Source organism: Tupaia chinensis, unplaced genomic scaffold (genome assembly GCF_000334495.1).
Source record: "Tupaia chinensis unplaced genomic scaffold, TupChi_1.0 Scaffold146740_1, whole genome shotgun sequence".
Lineage (NCBI taxonomy): Eukaryota > Metazoa > Chordata > Mammalia > Scandentia > Tupaiidae > Tupaia > Tupaia belangeri.
This window is the reverse complement of record NW_006206595.1, coordinates 1,644,383-1,667,575: the sequence shown is the minus strand read 5'-3', so window position 1 is coordinate 1,667,575 and position 23,193 is coordinate 1,644,383. Positions and strand designations below refer to the sequence as shown.

General features: G+C 38.9%; 1 protein-coding gene across 2 annotated transcripts in view; it reads left to right on the top strand.

Annotated features, from left to right (window-relative positions):
• GTSF1 (gametocyte specific factor 1) overlaps positions 1–19,364 on the top strand; it is a 25,781-nt gene extending 6,417 nt beyond the window's left edge. The window contains exons 3-9 of one of the 2 annotated variants that reach the window (XM_006169113.2): positions 6,081–6,181; positions 8,782–8,908; positions 9,356–9,439; positions 9,900–9,963; positions 13,837–13,931; positions 16,077–16,113; positions 19,041–19,364. In XM_006169113.2, coding sequence (XP_006169175.1) covers positions 6,081–6,181; positions 8,782–8,908; positions 9,356–9,439; positions 9,900–9,963; positions 13,837–13,931; positions 16,077–16,093 — 488 coding nt within the window. In that variant the 3' untranslated portion in view covers positions 16,094–16,113; positions 19,041–19,364. Of the gene's footprint in view, positions 1–6,080; positions 6,182–8,781; positions 8,909–9,355; positions 9,440–9,899; positions 9,964–10,673; positions 10,753–11,212; positions 11,277–13,836; positions 13,932–16,076; positions 16,114–19,040 lie in introns of those variants that run through there. The other variant, XR_001369787.1, reaches the window with a different exon arrangement.
• Positions 19,365–23,193: the final 3,829 nt, after the last annotated feature.

Sequence of the window (23,193 nt, the reverse complement as noted above, 5' to 3'; positions counted from 1 at the left end):
GGCAATGGCCTTTTACTGCACTATGGCCAAAAACTCTCTCTAAAAAAAAAAAAAAAGAGGGACCAGCAGATGATGTAGTGGTTACGTCACTAGACTCCCATATTATTGACTGCGATTTGAGTCCCAGACCTGGTGGCTTAAAACTCAAACCAGGCACATGTGAATTTATGTCCAAAGTCCCAAGAGGAAAATGGAGGAGAGGGGATTGCAGCATGGCTATCCCCCCCTGGGGATGATGTCTTACTTTCTGTCTCTCCTGCTCTCTCTGTCTCTCTGGTGAGTGCATGCACCCTATAGCAAAAATCTCTCTAAAGAAAAAAAATGAATCAGGTACATCTATATGCAGCAACGAAATATGTTCATTGACATGGAGGGAAATGCAGGAAAAAGAACACCTTTCTAGCAGTGACAGTATCTGCACAAGAACCAGCCTCTTGCAAAGAATCTCCTTCAGCCCTCTCCAGAAGAGAAGAGAATCCACAAGAAGCATCTGGTACAGAGCCCCAATTCCTACTTCCTGGATGTGAAATGCCTAGGATTCTATAAAATCACCACAGTATTTAGCCATGCACAACAGTAGTTTTGTGTGTTGGTTGCTTCATTGTCCTCTGCCAGCCTATAGGAGGAAAAACAGGCTTACAGAGGATGTTCCTTCAGGAGGAAAGCAGCACTAAAAACATCCTGAATCAAGATGAGTGAGAAACCATCCCAATAAACACATTTTGGATTTTAAAAAAATAAAATTCCAAAATAGAATATAGGAATTTCTGCCTGCAACATCATGGATGAACCTAGAGGGTACAATGCTAAATAAAATATGTCAGGTACAAAAAGATGTATACTGGAACCGGCAGTTAGTGTAATGGCTGTCACTGGACTCCGATGTAGTCGACCGTGGTTTGTGTCCCAGACCTGGTGGCTTAAAACTCGCCGGGCGCATGTGCGTGCGTGCCCAAGATCCCAAGAGGAGAATGGAGGAGAAGAGATTGCGGCATGGCCATCCCCCCTGGGGGGTGATTTCTCGCTTTCTGTCTCTCTATCTCTCTCTCTGTCTTTCTGGAGAGCGCACGTGCCCTATAGCAAAAAACTCTCAAAAGAAAAAAAAGATGAATACTCTTTTTGTAAAAAGATGAATACTCTATGATTTCATTTATAATGTAGTTGGAATAGTCAAGCTCAATTTAAGAAGACACTCAAGGGTCCAGCAGGTGGCATGGTGGTTAAGGGCTCTGAACTCCCACATGGTCAACCGTGCTTTGAATTCCAGAACTGGTAGCTTGCTTTCTCATTTTCCCTCTCCCAGTAAATTTAAATAAATAAATAAATAAATAAAATAAAGTAATTATTAAAATAAAAATCTCAGGACCCGTAGTTGGCGTAATGGCTATGTCATTGTACTCTCATGTAATCAACCACAGTTCAAGTCCCAGACCCTGTGGCTTAAATTCCTGCCAGGTGCATGCTGGGCATGAATGCCCAAGATCTCGAGAAGAGAATGGAGGAGAAGGGATTGCGGTGTGGCCATCCCCCCTGGGGGGTGATTTCTCTCTTTGTCTCTCTGTCTTTCTGGCAAGCACACGTGCCTGATAGCAAAAACCTCTTCAAAAAAACAAAAAACTTAAGAACTGAAGGAGAATAAAGAATAGGGAGTCAAGGAACCAGCGTAATGGTTACATAGCTGAACTCCCATGTAGCCAGTCACAATTTGAGTCCCAGATTCTGCAGCTTACCACTCATGTCAGGCATGTATGCATGCACGCCAGGCACGTGTGTCCCCAAAATCCCAAGAGGAGAATGGAGGAGAGGGGATTGTGGCATGGCCATCCCCCTGGGGAATGATTTCTCACTTTTTGTCTGTCTGTTTCTGTCTTTCCAAAGAGTGCACATGTCATAGCAAAAATCTCTCTCTAAATAAAGGACTCAATGTTTATTGGGAATAGAATTTCAGTTTTGTAAGGTAAAAATTTTGTGAAGCTTAGTTGCACAGTTGGTATACTTAATGTTACTGAACTGTATACTTTAAAGTGATTAAAATGGCAAATTTTATGTGTATCTTATTGTGATTTAAAATTTTTTAATTATTTAATTTTATTTATCATTATAGTTATAACTTTTAAATTTGCTAAAGGGCAGGTACACTCATCAGAGAAAAACAGACAGAGAGAGGGGAAAGTGAGAAAGCAAGCTGCCAGATCCAGGACTCAAACTATGGTCGGCCATGCTGGGAGTCCAGCGCCTTCACCACCACACCTCTTGGCCCCACAATTTACATTTTTTTAATTAAAAATAAAATTTTTAAAGAATTATTTTATTGGAACCAGCAGCCGGTGTAATGGTTACATCACTGTACTTCCAAATAGTTGAACATGGTTTGAGTCCCAGACTCAGAGGCTTAAACCTCATGCTGGGCACGTGTGTGTGCATGCCCAAGATCCCAAAAGTAGAGTGGAGAAGGAGGGATTGCAGTGTGGCCCTCCCCTCTAGGAGGGTGATTTCTTACTTTGTCTCTTTGTCTCTCTCTGTCTCTCTGGTGAGCACGCATGCCCTATAGCAAAAATCTCTCTCTTATAAAAGAAAAATTATTTTATTCTTCTTTCTTTCAACTTCACCAGAGAGAGAGAAAGAGAGAGAGAGAAGGAAAGCAAGAAAGCAAGCCACCAGGTCTAGGAGTCAAACCGCCGTCAGCCATGTGGGAGTACAACACCCTTAACCATCATGTCATCTGCTGGCTCCTGGTCAAATTTAAATAAATAAATAAAGTTAAATAAAAATCATTCTTTAAAATTAATTAATTAATTGCCGGAGACCGATAAGTAGAGCATTACGATAGGAAGCATTCATGTCAACTCTGACATATACCACTGTATGGTGGTATATGAATGAATCACAAGATATGTCCAATCTATCAGCATCTGGCCTGACCTAACATTTGCATGTGTTGGAATGGATTAAATGAAGAGAAACTATTGAGAATTTCATCTGTAAATTCTTGATTGTCCTGGAGCTTCACAATATGAAATGATTGCTGGTCAAGAAGCGCCTGGTTAGCATAATAAGCCTGCCTGTCCTCTTAAGACTTTTCCTTCCTATTTATCCTGTCCTTCAGGTCACCTTTCTGGCTCATTTGCATCACGATCATGCTTAGCGATTTATTCCATGTTTACCACTCTTTCAGTGAAACTGTCTGTTTCAATTCCCCACTGGCTTTTGATTTTCATAGCTGTCTCCTGGTTTATAAGCTTCTTATCAAATGTGCATTGTTTATCTTATTTCACATTCTATTATTGCCTTCAGGAATGGGGACAAGAGCATTTTATTAGGTTGCTTCTTGTTCTCATAATATACTCAGAATGTGCTTAATCATTCAATTTCCCTTCCTTAACTAAGCTTGTTAAAATTTGGGGTTCAGCCTGGGCATCTTATATAGTCTAAGGGTAGTTGTAAATAGCATGATATAGGTTGGGGACTTTCACACAGTATTTCCATATATCTGCAGTTGTCTTAACCTCAAAATGTTGTTTTTGAAAATTGTTTTATATTTTCAGCTGGCCAATTTGATAGTCACTAGATTAAATAATTCCCTATTTTCTTCTTTATGTTTCAAACTATCTATCTGATAAAGATATTTGAGAGGTAACTAGAGTAACCAAGATCAGGAACTTGTGAAAACCTTTATCAACAAAATATAGAAACTACGTAAACACAATCTTTGTTAAATAACTGGAACACAGGGATTCTTAATGAGTAAGTTAAAACAGGTAGATGAAAAGGAAAATTATTCATTAATATTTCTCAAGCTTCTATACAAATATATATATATATAGCTGATACAGAGTAGTGCCAACCAACCATTTTTTTTTTAATATGGAATACTAGTCATAGACAAAGTAGCTGACAAAGATGATTAACTGTCTTCAACTTGCCCTAAGACTGATTTGGGAATGGAAATGCATATGAGATTTGCTGGTGCATCAGGCCCTTAAAGTGATACATTGGCATACCAGCAATCTATTCCAACTTCAGTATACCATTTGGGAAGTTCTGGATGAGTTAGCTAAAGAATAGGAAGGACACTGCATTAGCACCTTTAGAAAAGGATAGGGCCAGCAGGTGGCATGGTGATTGAGGCGCTGGACTCCCAAGTGGCCAACGACGGTTTTGAGTCTCAGACCTGGCGGCTTCCTTTCTTACTCTCTTTCTCGCTGTCTCTCTCTGGTCAAAATTGAATAATAATAATAAATTTTAAAATAAATAAATAATTTAAAAAGAAAAGGAAAAAGGGGGACCAGCAGATGATGTAGTGGTTATGTCCCTGGACTCCCACATGGCTAACTTCTGTTCAAGTCCGGGACCTGGTGGCTTGAAATGCACACCAGGCACCTGCATGTGCATGCTGAAGATCCCAGGAGGAAAATGGAGAAGAAGGGATTGTGGCGTGGTCATCCCCCCACAGGGGTGATTTCTCACTTTCCCTCACACAGTGTCTGTCTCTTTCTCCAGTGAGCACATGTGCCATAGGGCGGAAACGTCTTTTTAAAAAAAAAAAAAAAAAAAAGAAGAAGAAAAGAAAAAGGGGCCAGCCAGTGGCATAATGGCATAATGTTTAAGGCAGATGAGTCCCACATGGGCAACTGCATGGTTTATGTCCTGGATCCAGTGGGTGGAAAAACATACCAGGTCCTCTTCCTATTTTCCATCATGGCGCAGGATCAAGGTGAAAAGGAACCTCATGCAGGAACTTTGCATCGGCAAGGCTCGACATCTGAGCAGGGTAGATTAAAGACAGACTGATCTAAACAGCCAAGGTTCTGAGCTGCTCACAGGGGAGACCCCTGTGTTTTTCAAAGCTAGATACATTGTCAGATCCTTTGGCTTTAGGAAAAATGAGAAGATTGTTATCTACTGCACAGACTGTGGCCAAGGCAGAAGAAATTCTGTGGAGAAAGCTTAAAGGTGCAGGAGTATGAATTATGAATAAATAACTTCTCAGATACTGGAAACATTTTCAGGATCCACGAACCTATTGACCTGGGGTTCAAATATGACCCAAGTATTGGTATCCATGGCCTGGAATTTCTCTGTGGTGCTGGTTAAGCCAGATTTCAGCATCACAGACTAGAAGCCCAGGACAGGCTGCAGTGGGACCAAACACAGAATTAGCAGAGAGGAGGGCATGCACTGGTTCCAGCAGAAGTATGTTGGGATCATCCTTCCTGGATAAATGCCCATTTCTATCCAAAGGGCCAATAAAAAGTTTTCAGTGAAATATGAAGAGAGAGAAAAGAAAAGAAAAAGAAGAGAAAAGAAATGAGAAGAGAAGAGAAGAGAAGAGAAGAGAAGAGAAGAGAAGAGAAAAACATACCAGGGATGTGTGCCCAAAATTCCAAGAGGAGAATGAAGGAAGATGGCTTGTGGCATGATCACCAATCCTAGATCACTTTCTCTCTCTCTTTCCTCTTTCTGTTTCTGGCAAACACAGATACCCTATAACCAAAAAAAAAAAAGTCATTTGATTTAACTTTTCCTTTTATAGTAAAGATAACTAACAATGAAAACAATATTTATGTTCAGTCTTATGAATTGAGGACTTATCCCATGATTGCTGGTTCTGCTGGACGTAGTTAAGATTTGTTAGTAACACAGTGTTGTCTCTTTGGAGTTACATTTTTTATTTTTTAATGTTTTGTCACTTTTTTTTTTAAGAGAGATTTTTGCTATAGGTTGTGTGTGCTGAACTGAGAGACAGAAAGACAGAAAGGGAGAAATCATTCCCCAAGGGTCATGGCCATGACCCTTCTCCTCCATTCTCCTCTCAAGATTTTGGGCATGCACACGGACATGCCCAGTGTGAGTTTAAGCCACTGGGTCCAGGACTGGAACTACAGTCAACTACAAGGGAGTCCAGTGATGTAACCATTACGCCATCTGCTGGTCCCTAGTCACCATTTTTTTTTTAGTCTAAGTTTTCTTGAGATTATCATGTTCTGTATTATAGATTCCATTTTTAAAAATGTACCTGGTTTGCTGTAGTTTTACAAGGGCCTGTTTTATTTACTTAACTGTATTTTTCTTTCATTCAGTTGACTCTCTGGACCCTGAAAAGCTATTACAATGCCCTTATGATAAAAACCATCAGATCAGGGCCTGCAGGTTTCCTTATCATCTTATCAAGTGCAGAAAGGTAGGGTGTTATTTTCATAATTTGCCCCCTAATGCCCTTGTGAGTTCTTTCTAAAAGCCATATTTTGTAAACTTCAAATAATTGTGGTATAAATGTCTTAATTGAATGCCAGAATTGTTTTGGGACTCTACCTCTGTGTTAAGTATCAACATTTATATCAAAGAATTTGTTTATTTCTTAAGGTGCCTAATTTTTTGTTCTGGTTTTTCTACTCCAGCTAGTTACAAAATATTCTTTATAAACAGCATCTCAGAAGTCTTAACCTTTATAAAACAGAAGAAACATTAATGTTTGCTAAGCAATGAGAAGTCCCTCTTACCTTGTAAAGTTGATGTGTTTTTTGTCCTGTTAAGAATTTAGTGCTATAATATTTTTCTTTCTAATTTTTTTGTTTAGAAATTTTAGATAGATTGAGCAGATAGAGGTTAACCCAATAAAAGACTATTCCTAAAAATAACTGTATCTCCAAGTTCCAACAGTAAGCTTATTAAAAAAGAGAAGGTTCTCTCTAGTCACTCTCTTATAGAGTTAGCTGATATAAACAATTTTAATGTTATATTAATTGAATAGAATGTTGTTACAAGGTCATATAGGCCAAAATTCTGTCAGCATTTATGCTTGAAAAACAATTTTGTTTTTATTCTACAGTATGTTAACTTTTTTTTTTTTTCCCCTGGTCGAAGAGAAAAGAATAAAAGCATCCTCCAGTGGGCATGGTCATGCCAATTTCTTTTTACCATTTCTCCATCCCTTCAGAATTTTGAATATGCACACACACCTGGTGTGTTTTTCAAGCCAGTGAGGCCAAGATTCAAACCACAGTTATCCATGTGGGCCCTGGCTCCCTACCCATAATGCTTAACCATTGTGCAACATGGCCACCCCATAGTTTTTTTTTTTTTTTTTTTTTTTTGGAGAGGTCTTCACTATAGGGCGCGTGCACTCGCCAGACAGACAGAGAGCGACATAGAGACAGAAAGCGAGAAATCACCCCCCAGGGGGGATGGTCATGCTGCAATCCCTTCTGCTCCATTCTCGTCTCGGGATCTTGGGCACGCACGCACACGCGCCCGGCGTGAGTTTTAAGCCACTGGGTCCGGGGCACAAACCGCGGTCGACTACGTGGGAGTCCAGTGACATAGCCATTATGCTAACTGCTGGTTCCCAACCAGCCCATAGTTTTGATATTTAATCCAAACTGCATACAATTCAGATTTAGCCTCCTTTAAAAAGTCTTTTTCTTACAATCCTGGAAATACACATGTGTGCCTTTGTTAATTATTTCTGTAGCTCTTTTAGATCTGGATAGCAGGAATCCCTTAAGGTTAAACGTGGACGTTATGCATTAGCAGATCCCACTACATCTTCCTCTCATAGTCTCTCAGACATTTCCCAAGGATAAAAATTGGGAAAGGAAGGGCCAATAGATGGAGTGAAGGTTGGGGCAGCTAGATCCCACATAGCTGACTATTCAGTTCTAGTCCCAGACCAAGTGGCTTGAAAAACATTCTATGAACATGCCAGACATGTGTGCTTGCATGCCCAAAATCCCAGGAGGCGAATAAAGAAGGAATTGTAGCATAGCTATCCCCACAAAGAACAATTTCTCACTTTCTGTCTCTTTTTCTCTCTCTCTCCCTGGTGAGCATACTGTCATAACTCTCCTTATATTCTTAACCTTTGGCTACAAAATGTTTGCATTGAATATCTGGTATACCTTAAGGAAATTATAGAAATTCTAGCGCTCACAAATGTCTGAATCCTCTATGTTTTTTCTGCTTTTTCATGTTCACATTATTTTTGCTTCTTTCGAGTTTTATTTGTGATATCTTTTTCTAATAAATTATGTAGTTGCTGGTATATTTGTCTAGGATTTGGATAATACTAAATTCTGTTCTTGCTTTAAAATAAGGAACATGGTCAGCAAAGTAAACTCTATCATTTGGGTTTTTCCTTAGCAAAATAGCTGAAGTAAAGGTCAAATTGTTCAGAGCCTCATTTCAGGCATCATTACTTTAAGTAAGTGTCCCTGTGTTAATCTGAAAAAAAAATCATTGGTTTGCCGCCTCTGCGGCTCCCTTACAACAGCTATTTTCCAGCACTATTGTGTTGCAATAGCAGGGGCACTACCGCAATGCAGACTGTGCTAGAATTCCTATTTTTCCTGAATATCAGTTTTCAGAGACATCCAGGGAATGCTACCATTACAGGCTGCACTGCTTGATTCTCGTGACTCTGAAATAAACAGGAGGAGAGGATATGGTTCAAAAGCCCAATGCTAAATTTACTGTGTAGCGCTATATAAGCCAGTCTAACCCCAGTATCTGTGTTCTCTAGTCTCTACAGTCCTAACAAAGAGGTGTACATTTTGACAATTTTTAAGTAATATCTATCTGGTCTATATGAGTGATAAGTAATCCCTCTTCATTTTCTACTATAAAAACTCATCATTTTACTACCATAGTTAATAGTTAGGCCATAAATTTATTAGGTATTTTAGGAGAGCCATTTATAGAACAAGGCTGAGCCATACCACCCACCCCCGCTTAGACTTTAAGAGACCTAAAAAACTGACAGATCCCCTAATTTTGTTTCCACAGAATCATCCTGATGTCGCCAACAAATTGGCTACTTGTCCCTTTAACGCTCGCCACCAGGTTCCTCGGGCTGAAATCAGCCATCATATCTCAAGCTGTGATGACAAAAGTTGTATTGAGCAAGATGTTGGTAAGACTAACTAGCTAAAATAGTTTAGTACTAGAGTTTGGCCCCTTCACATTAGTGTTATACTACATCATCAGCTTGAATTTGGCTTTCATCGCTTCAGAACTACAGTGATTTTCTGCCTTTAAGATTTTTATCTCATAGCAACAGGTCATCAGGTTGTGTCCGACTGCTTTTTCTTCTGAGCAGCCTAACTCATTTTACAAATAACTCATCTAAAAATAAAAATCCTTTTATTGCCACGATTATGTTTATCATATTTGTTTCTCTTACCCTTTCTAATCTTCCTTCAGTAAAGAGATAAGACTCCTAATGTCTAGTTTTCATACTATCCACTTTTCAGAAACCTATTAGACCTCTTAGGCCACCCTACAATCTTTTAAGCTACTAGCCCCTTTAAGCACAATAACTTGGCAACATTCCCTTATGTCAATCTTTATTATCTTATAGTCAACCAAACCAAGAACCTTGGACAGGAAAACCTGGCTGGGAGTACGTGGCAGTGCCCTCCTTGTGATGAAGATTGGGATAAAGGTGAAATACCTCTGTCTTTTTCTTCACAGTGTCTAAATCTCAAGTCATTTGCTTCAGACAAAAGGAAGACTTTCCTTTTTTATAAGCATACCATGTTGTTCAGAATGCCTTATTATTTTTATTGGGCCTCAAAATGAGCCCATTTATATCGCTGTGCAGACACACGGAACAGCCTATCCTTCTTGATTGGAAAAAGCACTACTTTACATCTGTTTTTTTCCATAAATTGTGTTGTACCATCTGTGTTTGATTGTTACTAGGCACGTTTATTATTATTTATGTCACTGTGTTTATATCCTTCAATTAAATTCTTGCTACTGTGTCACTTAGGCAGAGTAGTTGATCAATTTTTACTTGCTTCTCCAAACTTAGGTGTATTATTTCCCATGTTATGAATTCAACTAGCAAGAACTGGTATCTTATCTAGTAGTTCCACAAACTGTTTTGCTTCCTTTGGCAGATTTGTGGGAACAGACCAGCACCCCATTTGTCTGGGGCACAGCCAACTACTGTGGCAACAACAGGTAAATGAAATGGTCTCATTTTCAGCCCTGCCTCCTCAAATCAGTGTAAAAAAAGCCATCAGAGCATGAATTGACCCCTTTGCTAGATGATGTTCCTTGGTGTTACCTTAATCTATATATTGTTTCAGTGGGATTTTTTTTAACTCACGCCTTGATACATCAAAAGTTGCAGGCTCTCTACTAATCACTGAGGATACAAAAATACTACCTTGGGCCAACAGATGGCGTGGTGGTTAAAGGTGCTGGATTCCCACATGGTGGACAGCAGTTCAAGTCCTTGGACCTGATGGCTTGCTTTCTCACTTTCCCTTTCTCTCTCTGCCTCTCTCTGGTCAAATTAAAAATTTCATCGCTTCAGAACTACAGTGATTTTCTGCCTTTAAGATTTTTATCTCATAGCAACAGGTCATCAGGTTGTGTCCGACTGCTTTTTCTTCTGAGCAGCCTAACTCATTTTACAAATAACTCATCTAAAAATAAAAATCCTTTTATTGCCACGATTATGTTTATCATATTTGTTTCTCTTACCCTTTCTAATCTTCCTTCAGTAAAGAGATAAGACTCCTAATGTCTAGTTTTCATACTATCCACTTTTCAGAAACCTATTAGACCTCTTAGGCCACCCTACAATCTTTTAAGCTACTAGCCCCTTTAAGCACAATAACTTGGCAACATTCCCTTATGTCAATCTTTATTATCTTATAGTCAACCAAACCAAGAACCTTGGACAGGAAAACCTGGCTGGGAGTACGTGGCAGTGCCCTCCTTGTGATGAAGATTGGGATAAAGGTGAAATACCTCTGTCTTTTTCTTCACAGTGTCTAAATCTCAAGTCATTTGCTTCAGACAAAAGGAAGACTTTCCTTTTTTATAAGCATACCATGTTGTTCAGAATGCCTTATTATTTTTATTGGGCCTCAAAATGAGCCCATTTATATCGCTGTGCAGACACACGGAACAGCCTATCCTTCTTGATTGGAAAAAGCACTACTTTACATCTGTTTTTTTCCATAAATTGTGTTGTACCATCTGTGTTTGATTGTTACTAGGCACGTTTATTATTATTTATGTCACTGTGTTTATATCCTTCAATTAAATTCTTGCTACTGTGTCACTTAGGCAGAGTAGTTGATCAATTTTTACTTGCTTCTCCAAACTTAGGTGTATTATTTCCCATGTTATGAATTCAACTAGCAAGAACTGGTATCTTATCTAGTAGTTCCACAAACTGTTTTGCTTCCTTTGGCAGATTTGTGGGAACAGACCAGCACCCCATTTGTCTGGGGCACAGCCAACTACTGTGGCAACAACAGGTAAATGAAATGGTCTCATTTTCAGCCCTGCCTCCTCAAATCAGTGTAAAAAAAGCCATCAGAGCATGAATTGACCCCTTTGCTAGATGATGTTCCTTGGTGTTACCTTAATCTATATATTGTTTCAGTGGGATTTTTTTTAACTCACGCCTTGATACATCAAAAGTTGCAGGCTCTCTACTAATCACTGAGGATACAAAAATACTACCTTGGGCCAACAGATGGCGTGGTGGTTAAAGGTGCTGGATTCCCACATGGTGGACAGCAGTTCAAGTCCTTGGACCTGATGGCTTGCTTTCTCACTTTCCCTTTCTCTCTCTGCCTCTCTCTGGTCAAATTAAAAATAATAATAATAGCAAATGTAATTAAATAAATACTTTTAAAAAATACTACCTTATGGGACCCACAGGTGGCATGGTAATTAGGCGCTGGCTGGCCACAGTTCTAGTCTCAGACCTAGTGCTTGCTTTCTCACTTTACCTGTCTCTCTCATGAGCACATATGCCCTATAGCAAAATTAAAAAAAGATAGTGACTAAAAATTAAATAATTCTTTTAAAATATATTTCTAAAAATTATATACTACCTTATAGTCTAGCAAGGGAGATAGTGGCACCAGACACATGTGTCTTATTTGAGACTTCTGCTAGGTTTACGTTATTTTAATTATTTGAAAAAATTCTCTAGCAATACCACTTGGATTATTTTTACTCTAGGTAACCAGTGTCTGAGGGAAAAAGTTATTTACTGGGGTCAGCAGATGGAGTAGTGGTTATGTCACTGGACTCTCACATGGTGACCACAATTCAATTCACGGACCTGGTGACTTGAAAATCATGCCAGGTGTATGTATATGTGCATGCCCAAGATCCCAGGAGGAGAATAGAGAAGTGATTGCAGCATGATCATCTCCCCAGGGGATGATTTCTCATTTTCCCTTTGACTGTCTGTCTCTCTTCACCCTGCCACTCTCCATAAGCACACACACTCTATGGCAAAACCTCTTAAAAAATAAATAAATAAAAGGTTCTTTATTGGTGGGACCAGTAGTTGGTGTGGAGGTTTAGGTGATGAATCCCACATAGCTACCTTCAAAGTTAGTCCCAGAACCAGCAGCTTGATGGTCATGCTGGTACATGTGCATCCATGCCCAAAATCCTGAGAGAAGACTGGAGGAGAAAGGATTGCAACATGGCAATGGGGGTGCTGGGGGGGATTTGCACTTTCCCTCTCTCTGTCTCTCTTGGGCCAAGTGCACATGACCTAAAGCAAAAACAAAACAAAACAAAACAAAAAAAGTTCTTTATTCGGGAACCAGAAGTTAGCATAAGGGCTATGTCGCTGGACTCCCACATAGTCGACCGCAGTTCACGTCCCAGACCCGGCGACTTAAAACTCATGCCGGGCGCATGTGCATGCATGCCCCAGATCCCGAGAGGAGAATGGAGAAGGGATTGCAACGTGACCATCCCCCCTGGGGGGTGATTTCTTGCTATCTGTCTCTATGTCTCTCTCTGTCTGTCTGGCGAGCACACACGCCCTGTAGCGAAAACCTCTCCAAAAAAAAAAAAAAGTTTTTTATTTGAGATTGTGAAATACAGAGCACTTATTGAAGAGTGTGAAAAAAATGCATCTCTTCCTTCCACTGATTTTGTATCTAATTTAGAGCTATAAGATTACTTATTAGGACCAGCAGATGGCATAATGGTTATGTCACTGGATTCCCACATAGTCAACTGCAGTTCGAGTCCTGGACCCAGCAGCTTAAAACTCACGCAGGGCACATTTGTGTCCGTGCCCAAAATCCCAAGAGGAAAATGGAGGAGAAGAGATTATGGCATGGCCATCTCCCTGGGGGGGTGATTTCTTGCTTTCTGTCTCCATCTCTCCAACAAGTGCACAATTACCCTATAACAACAACAACAACAAAAACTCTCTCTAAAAAAATAAAATATTACTTATTACCACCAAGAGTCAGACCCCAGAAGATGAAGTTTCAAACCCAAATGAGAATATTTCTGAATTAGAAAAATGAAGGAATATGAGGTTAGGCTTAATTTTTTTTCCCCAAACAGGATGCTTACCAATTTTTCATTTCTTAGCTACTGAGGTCAATTAATAATTTTAAGTATTTACTTTTATGTGCACTAAGATCAAAAAACTTAAAGATAAATTCCATTGATTACAACTTGAATTTTACCTGAGTTCTCAGATTTGTTGCCTTTGGTGTGATTGTCTTTCCGTTTTATTTCCTCTCATGTTTATTGAGTGATTTGATAAGCCTGGCATACAGCTGAACAGTAGATGGCATTGCTGTTTATCTCAATTTCTGAAAAGTGAAAATACTTAGACCCATCTTAATGCCTGCACAAAACAGGGAGCTTTCCAGAGAAGTGGTAATCATTCTAATCATCCAATTGTTGATGGAAATGTGTTTACATTTCAGATGAATGTAGGTTATTGTTCCCCCAAATTACAAAAAATACATCTTGATTATCTTGTGTGTACCTGCCTGAAGAATACAGATACGCCAACACAGTCAAATTAATTTCTTTCTGTAGCCCTTCAAGCAACATAGTTATGGAACATAAGAGTAACCTGGCTTCAGGCATGCGAGTTCCCAAGTCTCTGCCATACGTTCTGCCATGGAAAAACAGTAAGTGAAACACAAGCAAAATGCTTTTATTCTTTTTATTATACTAAATACAGTTAGTCTTGATCATTCAGATGTATTCACTTTGAGTATTTGCACATCATGATCCTGAAAGTGAGTGCCTTCTTAAAAAATAAAATAAAATTTGTGCCCTAAATTCCTAACCTCGTGCTACTAGTGACCCTGGTTAGGAACAAGAAATTATAAACTGGAATGTACAAGATCACAGAACTGGGACCAGCAGGTGGCGCGGTGGTTAAGGGCACTGGACTCCCACATGACCGACCACAGTTCGAGTCAAAGACCTGGCCTCTTGCTTTCTCTCTTTCTCTCTCACTCTGTCCCGCTCCGGTCAAATTAAAAATAAATAAATAAATAAGTCTTTATTAAAAAAAAAAGTCACAGAAGCCAAAAAAATATTTTCAAGATGGAGTGACTACTGATATCAAATACCATGAGTAAATTTGAAGACCAGTTAAGAGGCTCTTGATTCTGGCTAAGAGGAAGTAATTCTAAGTTTTTTAAGAATTATTTAACTTTATTATTTTATTTATTCATTCATTTTAATTTGACCAGAGAGGAATGGGGGGAGAGTGGCAATGAGAAAGCAAGCTGCCAGGTCTAGGATTTGCGGTAAGCCATGTGGGAATTCACATCCTTAACCACCCTGCCACCTGCCAGCCCCAAGGCATAATATTAATAAGAAATTGGGACCAGAATTTGGATTGCAGGCGCCAAAAATGAAATGAATAGAGAAAAAGACAGTAAGTCTTCAGAACCAGCATAAAGTATGCTATTTGAGGGCTAGCAGGTGGTGTGCTTAAGGTGCTGGAATCCCACATGGCCAACTGGGTTCAATTCCTGGACCCAGTAGCTTGAAAATGACAACAAACAAATGGGGTTTGGTTTTGTTTTTGTTTTGTTGTTTTTTCTTTAAAAAGGAATGCTAGTCAGGCTGGGCATGGGTGGCATACATCTGTAATCCCAGCTGTTTAGGAGACTGAAGCAGGAAGATATCCTGAGTTCGAGGCCAGCCTGGAAAACATAATGAGACTTTTCTCCAAAATAAAGTTTGTTTGTTTTTCAGTTGCCAGAGAGCTGTGTGTTCTTCACAGAGGGAGAGGCATAAATCAATCCCCACTAGGGTATGGTCATGCCATAATCGCTTCTCCTCCATTTCTTCTTCCTGTCAGGATTTGGGGCATGTAGGCACACATACCCAGAGTATTTTTCAAACCACCTGGGCCAAGGTTAGAACCATGGTCAGCCACATGAGATCTGACTCCCTCAACCCGTAGACTATATAGCCAGCCCTAAAAAAATTTCTTATTTAAAAAAGATAATTATAATGCATTTAGCTGTCCTCACTAGAAAGAAGAGACCATACTAAGTTAACTAAATTTGCATCATACTGCCTTAGTAAAGAAATTGCCACATATCAGGACCAGCAGTTAGCGTAATGGCTATGTCGCTGAACTCCCACATAATCGACCGCAGTTCACGTCCCGGACCCGGTAACTTAAACCTCACGCCTGGTGTGTGTGCGTGCGTGCCCAAGATCCCAAGAGGAGAATGGAGGAGAGGGGATTGTGGCATGGCCATCCCCCCTGGGGGGTGATTTCTCGCTTTCTATCTCTCTGTCTCTCTCTGTCTATCTGGCGAATGCACGCATCCTATAGCAAAAAAAAAAAAAAGAAAAAAAGAAAGAAATTGCCACATATAGAATATCCGAGATTTTTATTTAACACAAACTTTCTTTTCTTAATGTTGCTCCCAAATTCCAGTTCCCTTGATTTCAGTCTTTGCTACTGTTTGAGCTAAGTTTTAGATGGCTAGAGGATTTTCTTTAAAACATTTCTCTTTGGATATTTGCATCCCCCCAAAAAATGAGATCACCATATTATTAGGTTGTTGGAAAATTTATGCCACTTTTTTGCATAGAAAAAATAGGAGCTTTCTGACAACCCAATATATGCCAAAAGCTTAATTGGTGAAGTAACTTGAATGGAATCTGATCAGTAATTTTAAATTCTTCTACTTTTATGCTATAATTAGCTAAGAATAAATGTTTTATATTCACTAAGATTAAGATATGGAGTGAATTTCAGTTGATATGGTATATTTATTTTGAAATATTTCTACTTGTAGATGGAAATGCACAGTAACTGGATATCTATCTCATCAAGTAAGTGTTTCAGTTTTATTTCAGTCTCTTCATATGGTAGCAAAATTTAACTGGACATAAAGCAGTTTGGGTCCAATTTTCTTTCAGATTATGGTACCAAATTAAAACTTTGCATGTGCATGTGTTTTTTAAGTATATAAGCCTCTGTTATGGCTTTATACTCTAATGAATAGGCATTTATTAGTTAAATTAGAATTCTGTTAACATGCCAAATTGTTTTCCCTAAGATTAGTACACATTGCCTTTTTCCTCCTTTTTTTTTTAATTAAAGTTGCATTCTAGATCTATCATGACTCTTTTAATGGACTGAGATTAATCAGACAGCTGTGCTTGACTGCTCTGCAATTCTTTCCCTGTGCAGTACAGTTTAACACTCATTAAAGAATTCATACTCTTTTTAATGAGCACTTAAAAGTTTTGGGTCTCTAAGAATCTCTTAAGAGTCTCAGATCTCATGTGAATATTTGATTTAGCAGAACCTTACAAAATAGAGAGGTAGAAATCTTTCACTTTTTGTAGATTCAACCTTTCCTTAAAGTTACCCTTTGTGCCTATGGCAGAGCCAAGTTTGATGTCTCAGGTGCTGTCTTAGTCTAGATTGCCCAGCCCCATTGCTCTTGGCAAGAGGAGTGTTACAAAGACTGAGAATGGGATTATAGCCCACCTGTTTTACAGATAGTCAACCCTCAGTGAGTATTTATCATATGAATGAATTAATAATTCACATGTTCCTTTCCAGTCCATTTACTCTCTACACAGTGAAGCAGATGAATCTTTGAGTTAGGGTTCATTTTATACCAAAGCTAATGTTTGAGATGCTAAAAATTCCTGAAAACCAGCCATTTTGTTTTTGGTAGGTTTGGATGTCAAATTATTAAATATACTTGGAAGCCAGAAAATGGGATTTGGCTCCAGAAGGGAACGAGACAGCAGCACTAAAAGGAAAAGAGACAGCAGCACTAAAGGGTATCCATGAACAGTCCTAGATATATGGTGAACTTCGCGCTCCTCTCTGATGTCCTACACAAGATGTTTGGTGATTCTATACTATTGATAACTATGCAGTAGAAATGTCTACTCGAAGATGAAAACATAGGAGAGACCTCTATTCCTATAACTTAAGACCTGACACTTCTGACTTTTGGAACTTAACTCTTTGCTTTTAAGCTCCTTACACATTACTTTCTCTGTAACCCTTGAGGAATCAGGAGAAGAAGAAAAAAAATATCCTAGGAAAAATAAGATAAATAAAAAATAAATAAATAGATAAAAATTATCCTAGGTTATATAAGAATCTGTGACCAGCTACAGATCTTCTTACTCTCTTTAAAAGATGAAGCATCATGGAAGAGTTACTGCTGAGTGAAGCAAGCCAGTCTATGAAGGAGAGATATTGTATGTCCCCACTTAATATATACCAAGTGTCTGCACTCTATGACTTAAACTGATTGACCTAAGGTTGTACAAACACAAGAGATGGGGGTTAGTGTCAGATGTGGTGTGTGTGGAGAAGCGGGACCTAAGGAAGGACATTTGGAGGAGGGATACGGAGGCAGAGCATTGACAGGATGGGGAGGTGTGGTTGAAGATATTTTGATCAACTGGACTGGGGAGAAATGTTCACATATTGAAATGTTCACTTTGTAAGCTAAATAATGTGATTTAATGTATATAAAAAAGTTTTTAATTAAAAAAAAAAGACTCCACACATGGAGCTGCTTTTCATACCTTAAAAAAAAAAAAAAGAAGCATCAAGGCCATCCAGATGGTGTGGTGGTTAAGGCAGCTGGATACCACATGGCCGACTGGTTCAACTTCTAGACCCAGCGATTTGAAAAGCTCACCAGGTGGGAACCAGCAGTTAGCATAATGGCTATGTCACTGGACTCCCACGTATTCGACCGCGGTTCGCGTCCCGGACCCGGTGGCTTAAAACTCACGCCAGGCGCGTGTGCGTGCGTGCCCAAGATCCCGAGAGGAGAATGGAGGAGAAGGGATTACGGCGTGACCATCCCCTCTGGGGGGTGATTTCTTGCTTTCTGTCTCTATGTCTCTCTCTGTCTGTCTGGCGAGCGCACGCGCCCTATAGTGAAAAACCTCTCAAAAAAAAAAGCTCACCAGGTGCATGTGTATGCATGCCCAATCCCAAAGGAAAAGGGATTGTGGTGTGGCCATCCCTCCTGGAGGGTGATTTCTCACTTTTTCTCTTTGCCTGTCAGTCTCTGTGTCTCTCTCTAGTGGGTGAATGTCTCCTATCACAAAACTTATTTAAAAAAATGAAGCATAATTTTTTTAATTCCTCTTGCTGCAGAATAGTCTAGCTTCTTTGCAACAATACCAAAAAATAGAAGACATGACTTATTCCCTTAAGGAACTTACAGGTGGAATTTTGAATGTACGTACATGAGAAAAATGTCTTCACTTAGTGCTTAATATGTTTTACCCACTTGTGTTTTTATCAATAGTTCCACTTTTTACTAGCTAAATATCTCAAAAGCAGGTAATATGTTAATTTGTGTCCCCTAATGTGCATTGTAATAGCTCAAAGACTGTAGTCAAATTAATGAGTAAATAGAGTATATGAAAAGGAAAAGGTATCAACTTAAGTTAATTAAAATTAATTCAGAAGTGTCTAAGGGAATCAGTTGACTGGATAGTCCTGGTGTTCTCACTTGTAAAACTATTGACATAAGGAGTGTACATTGATGTCTGTATAGAATGTTTCTAATTCAATTAACGAGTTTCTGTATACTCAGTGGCACTAAAGAGCTAAGGGTCAGAAGGCACTTGGTGTTCTACCATTAACAACATTCTTCCAGCAGGCCAAGAGAGTTTAATTGGGTTATAATTGTGTGTCCTGTTGTCAGATGTAGTTGGTGCTTTTGTCAGTAAAGGAACTAAGAACACTTTTTTTCATTTCCTTGCAGATGCCAGACCCTACAAGACTCTTGCTTCTTCCTGCTACTAATGGGTTCTTCATTTTTCTTCTAGTCTAATTATAGAATGATAAACTGTGACTTTCAAACTGACAAGTACCTTTCTTTCCTCCCCCTTTGAGTCCTCATTCATTTGATGCAAGAACCTTCATACTGAGAAGAACTTCTAAATAAACCATCGATGTAGATAGCATGATAATTGGTTAAGTACTATCTTAAAGGATCCAGCCAAAGTAGAAAGGAAATTTGGGTTGGAAAAAGTAACTATATTTCTGTTCTCTGATACATATGGACGATGTTCTTTTTAGCATTTATAGAAATGGGCCTTTTCTGATCACATCTGTTTATTCAGTTCCGAGATATTGATAGCATTTCGTAGCAAAATACCCAGTTCTTGTTTAGAATCCTTGGGACATCTTGCTCCCTGAATATTTCCAACCTAGGATAGGTTTGTTTTATTTGTCTCTTCACTTTACAATTCTGAACATTGTACTAGCTATCTAAGTAGGTATGGATTATGTAGGAATGAATATTAGAATGGAGGACTAGTGTTCAGGTGGAGAAGAAATAGACTTTCTACCTGTTTGTGAACGTTGATTAAGCTTCAAAGCTTAAATGTGTGAAGCCTTGCTGACTATCCTGGAATCTGGGCATAACAAGTTAGATTTCTGATTCAAGGCTATCCTAGTTTTAAAGGACCTTATAAGAAGGCTTCATAATCTTCCCAAACCATTTATTTGGATTTGTGTGTGTGTTTCAGGTTTGGTTTGATTTGATTTAGTTTTAAAAATATCTAGCAGGGGGGAAGATTTAGAATCTGCTATAGATAGGGGCATGCATGAAGCATACTGACAAATTTTTCCAAAAATGAGTTCCCCAGCAGGTTGACAGATAAAGGGGAATGGGCTTTCTGTAGAATGCTGCCTTACAAGAGTTTTACACAAAGCAGATTTCTCTCCTAATGAAGCAAAAATGTCTGTTTAGCTACATGCTCTAAAAAAAGATTTAAGGTACTCCAGTATAATAGTATTTCTGATGATAGCTGTGTGATCTTAAGTGAATAATTAGACTGTTTCTTCTGGAAAAGGTGGTAATATATTGAGGGGAAAAATACCCATGTGCCTAATTCTGCTCATTTATGTTTGTGTATCAATCAACACAACTCTAGTAGTGTTACTGGACACTTTTGATTTTGTTTATTTGGGTAATGACAGGACAAAACTATCCTAGTAACCCAGAACTCCGACCTAGTTTTGGAAAAAACAAGTAGAGGTGTGGATCTCATTGCAAGGAATCAGCTACTGAGCACAACTCAGCAAAGCAATTAAATGGAAAATAGTTATTTTGTACTTTTTAAATATTTAAAGGAATGAGGTAAGCTAATGGCTGTCATCCATGGAAAACCTTATTTTGTTATTTTAAGAGATATTCCTCTGCTTATGATTGTGAGAACTTAATCACAAAATATCTGATCTTTTAGAGCGTGAATAGATTCACAATAGGGGAATACCTACTTGGGTTAATTTTGTTAGCTCACAAAATAGACAGTATTGTTTCTTTAATAAACTGATTAAAGCCACCAGTTTGGTTCACAAGCTTTAAGAAACTGCTTAAGATGTTTATTGGGTCTAGGTTCACTAGTCTGGATTTTAGTTTCTGAAGTCCTAAAAACTAGTACAAAGAAAGTGGCTTTTTATTTCTACTGCTACTGTCACAAATTGGGAGAGGGAGTTTATTTATCTTTGGACTCCCACGTAGTCGACAACGGTTCGTATCCTGGACCCGGTGGCTTAAAACTCATGCCGGGTGCATGTGTGTGCGTGCCCAAGATCCCGAGAGGAGAATGGAGGAGAAGGGATTGCAGCATGACCATCCCTCCTGGGGGATGATTTCTCGCTTTCTGTCTCTATGTCTCTCTCTGTCTGTCTGGCTAGCACATGCGCCCTATAGCAAAAAATCTCTCCAAAAAAAAAAAAAAGAAGGTATTCTTCCTTTGAAATGTGAACATTGGAAGGTGAACAGTTGAATGTTCTACCTCTGTTTCAGTTAAAATCAAGTGAAACACTATGGTGGAAGGTTAAATGCAGAGATATTTCAAAAGCTTAGCCCAGAGAGCTTATCTTTGAGTCCTGCACTTAGGATTCATCCAGGGTTCCCATACTCTACCCCAAGGAGAAAGCATTTGCTTTTTTGGAAAATTGCCTTTCTCTGTAAGTGTTCTAGAAGTGCCATTGCAATTTGCAAATGTTCTCACCAGGAATAACCAAATGTAGTTGATAAGTGATGCTTAGCTCTCCTGGTAGCTGTACCTGAGGTAAACAGGGAGAGTATTTAGATTTAACTTTGAATAATGCTCTGTAGTACCCTTTCATTGGTGAGATAGAACAGTAGCTGCTTATATTAGTCTCTTAGACAAAATGTATACAGTAAATACTAACATTCTGCTTCTCATAAGCTCCAAATAGGCAAAAAAAAAAAATGACATTATACTTATTGTTATCATTTTTGAAGAGGCAGATTCTAAAAATCAAGAAAATTTGGATGCTGTATATAATGGTTTTTTAAAGAATTTATTATTTTTTTTTTTAAATTTGCTATAGAGCACATGTGGTCACCAGAGAGAGAGAAAGTACGAAGCAAGTTGCAAGGTCTGGAACTTGAACCATGGTTGGCCATGTGGAAGTTCAGCACCTTAACCACCATGCCACTTGCTGGCCCCAGATGCTATATTTTAAATAATCAAAGCTGGACCGGCCTTGAGAAGTAGAAACCTTTAAGAAAATACACACTTAGGAGCCAGCTCTATGACCTGGTGGTTGTTAAAGCAGCCAGATTCCACGTGTATTGACTGCATTGCTCTGAGTCCCAGACCCAGCACCTTGAGAAACATACCAGGCGCTGTGCATATGTGCCCAAAATCCCAACGGAAAGAGAGATGGAGGAGAGGGGTTGCAGCATAACTACTCCCCATAGAGAGTGACTTCTCCTCTCTCTCTCTTTCTAGTGAACACCTACACTCTAGTTAAAAAACAAAAGAAAGAAAAAAGGATATACACATTTTTATGTGCCAACTCAATGGACAGAATAAGAAAACTTACCTAAATTCTGTGAGAAAAATACTGTAGCAACTGCTCCTTCTTCTGAGTATTGTCTTTCTAATACTGCAAGGTTCAGAATATATACTTCACAGTGTTGGCCTCTTCAGAGGCCACTGAAGACACATTAACCTGTTACCTCATACCTACAGTCTTACCAGACTTTCTCTTTCAGCCACACTGAGGTCTGAGAAATGCAAACCTGTGTGTGAATGGGGCATTTGCCTTTTACACAGCAGTTTCCTGCCTGGTTCAATTCATTTAACCCTTAAAAACTTGGTAACTGGTGAGACAGATAGTAATCTAAGATGGTTTTTAGCTAGAAAGAATAGGGTCCTGCCAGTAGTAACCATAGAGAATAACTTTCTAGCCAACAGATTTGCACTTGTGTTTACCTCATTTAAAGACTGTTCTGTATGAAACTTTTATAAGAGATTTAGAGGAAACCACAATAAGTTTAGTCATTTTGCATATTTTTTTAGAACCCAGGAAATAAATCCAGGTTGTATGAAAAACTGCTTATGAACACAACCATGCCTTTTAATTTCTATTAAAGTACTTGTCACTGAAATAAAGTATGCTCCCCAAGTTTGTCTGTTTCAGTTCTATTTCCTCAGATGTGGATTTGAGGTTTTCATTGGACAGGGTCAGAGACAGATTATTTAGCTCTTCATTTGGGTTTTCTCTTGAGTAAATCTTTATAGCAGAGTTGCATGTTGGAAGTTATGTCAAGTCTTGACCTTGAGATTAGAAACTCCACTGAGAATACCCATTTGTTGAACTGGAGATTCCAACAGAAGAGACCATTATTTAGCTTTACAAAACCCTTGAAAAATAAGCATTGATATGGTTCCACTAAGTATGTAACTTTGATATTCACCGCGTATGTCTTGTGCAGTGCCGGAAGGGAGCTTAGCACCTAGACCAAAGAGTCATCTTATATGTGGAGAAACGGGCCTGGTACAAATGAAATGACACCTTTTTTAAAAGAATTATTTAACTTTCTTTCTTTATTTCTTTAAATTTGACCAGAGAGGAACACAGTGAGA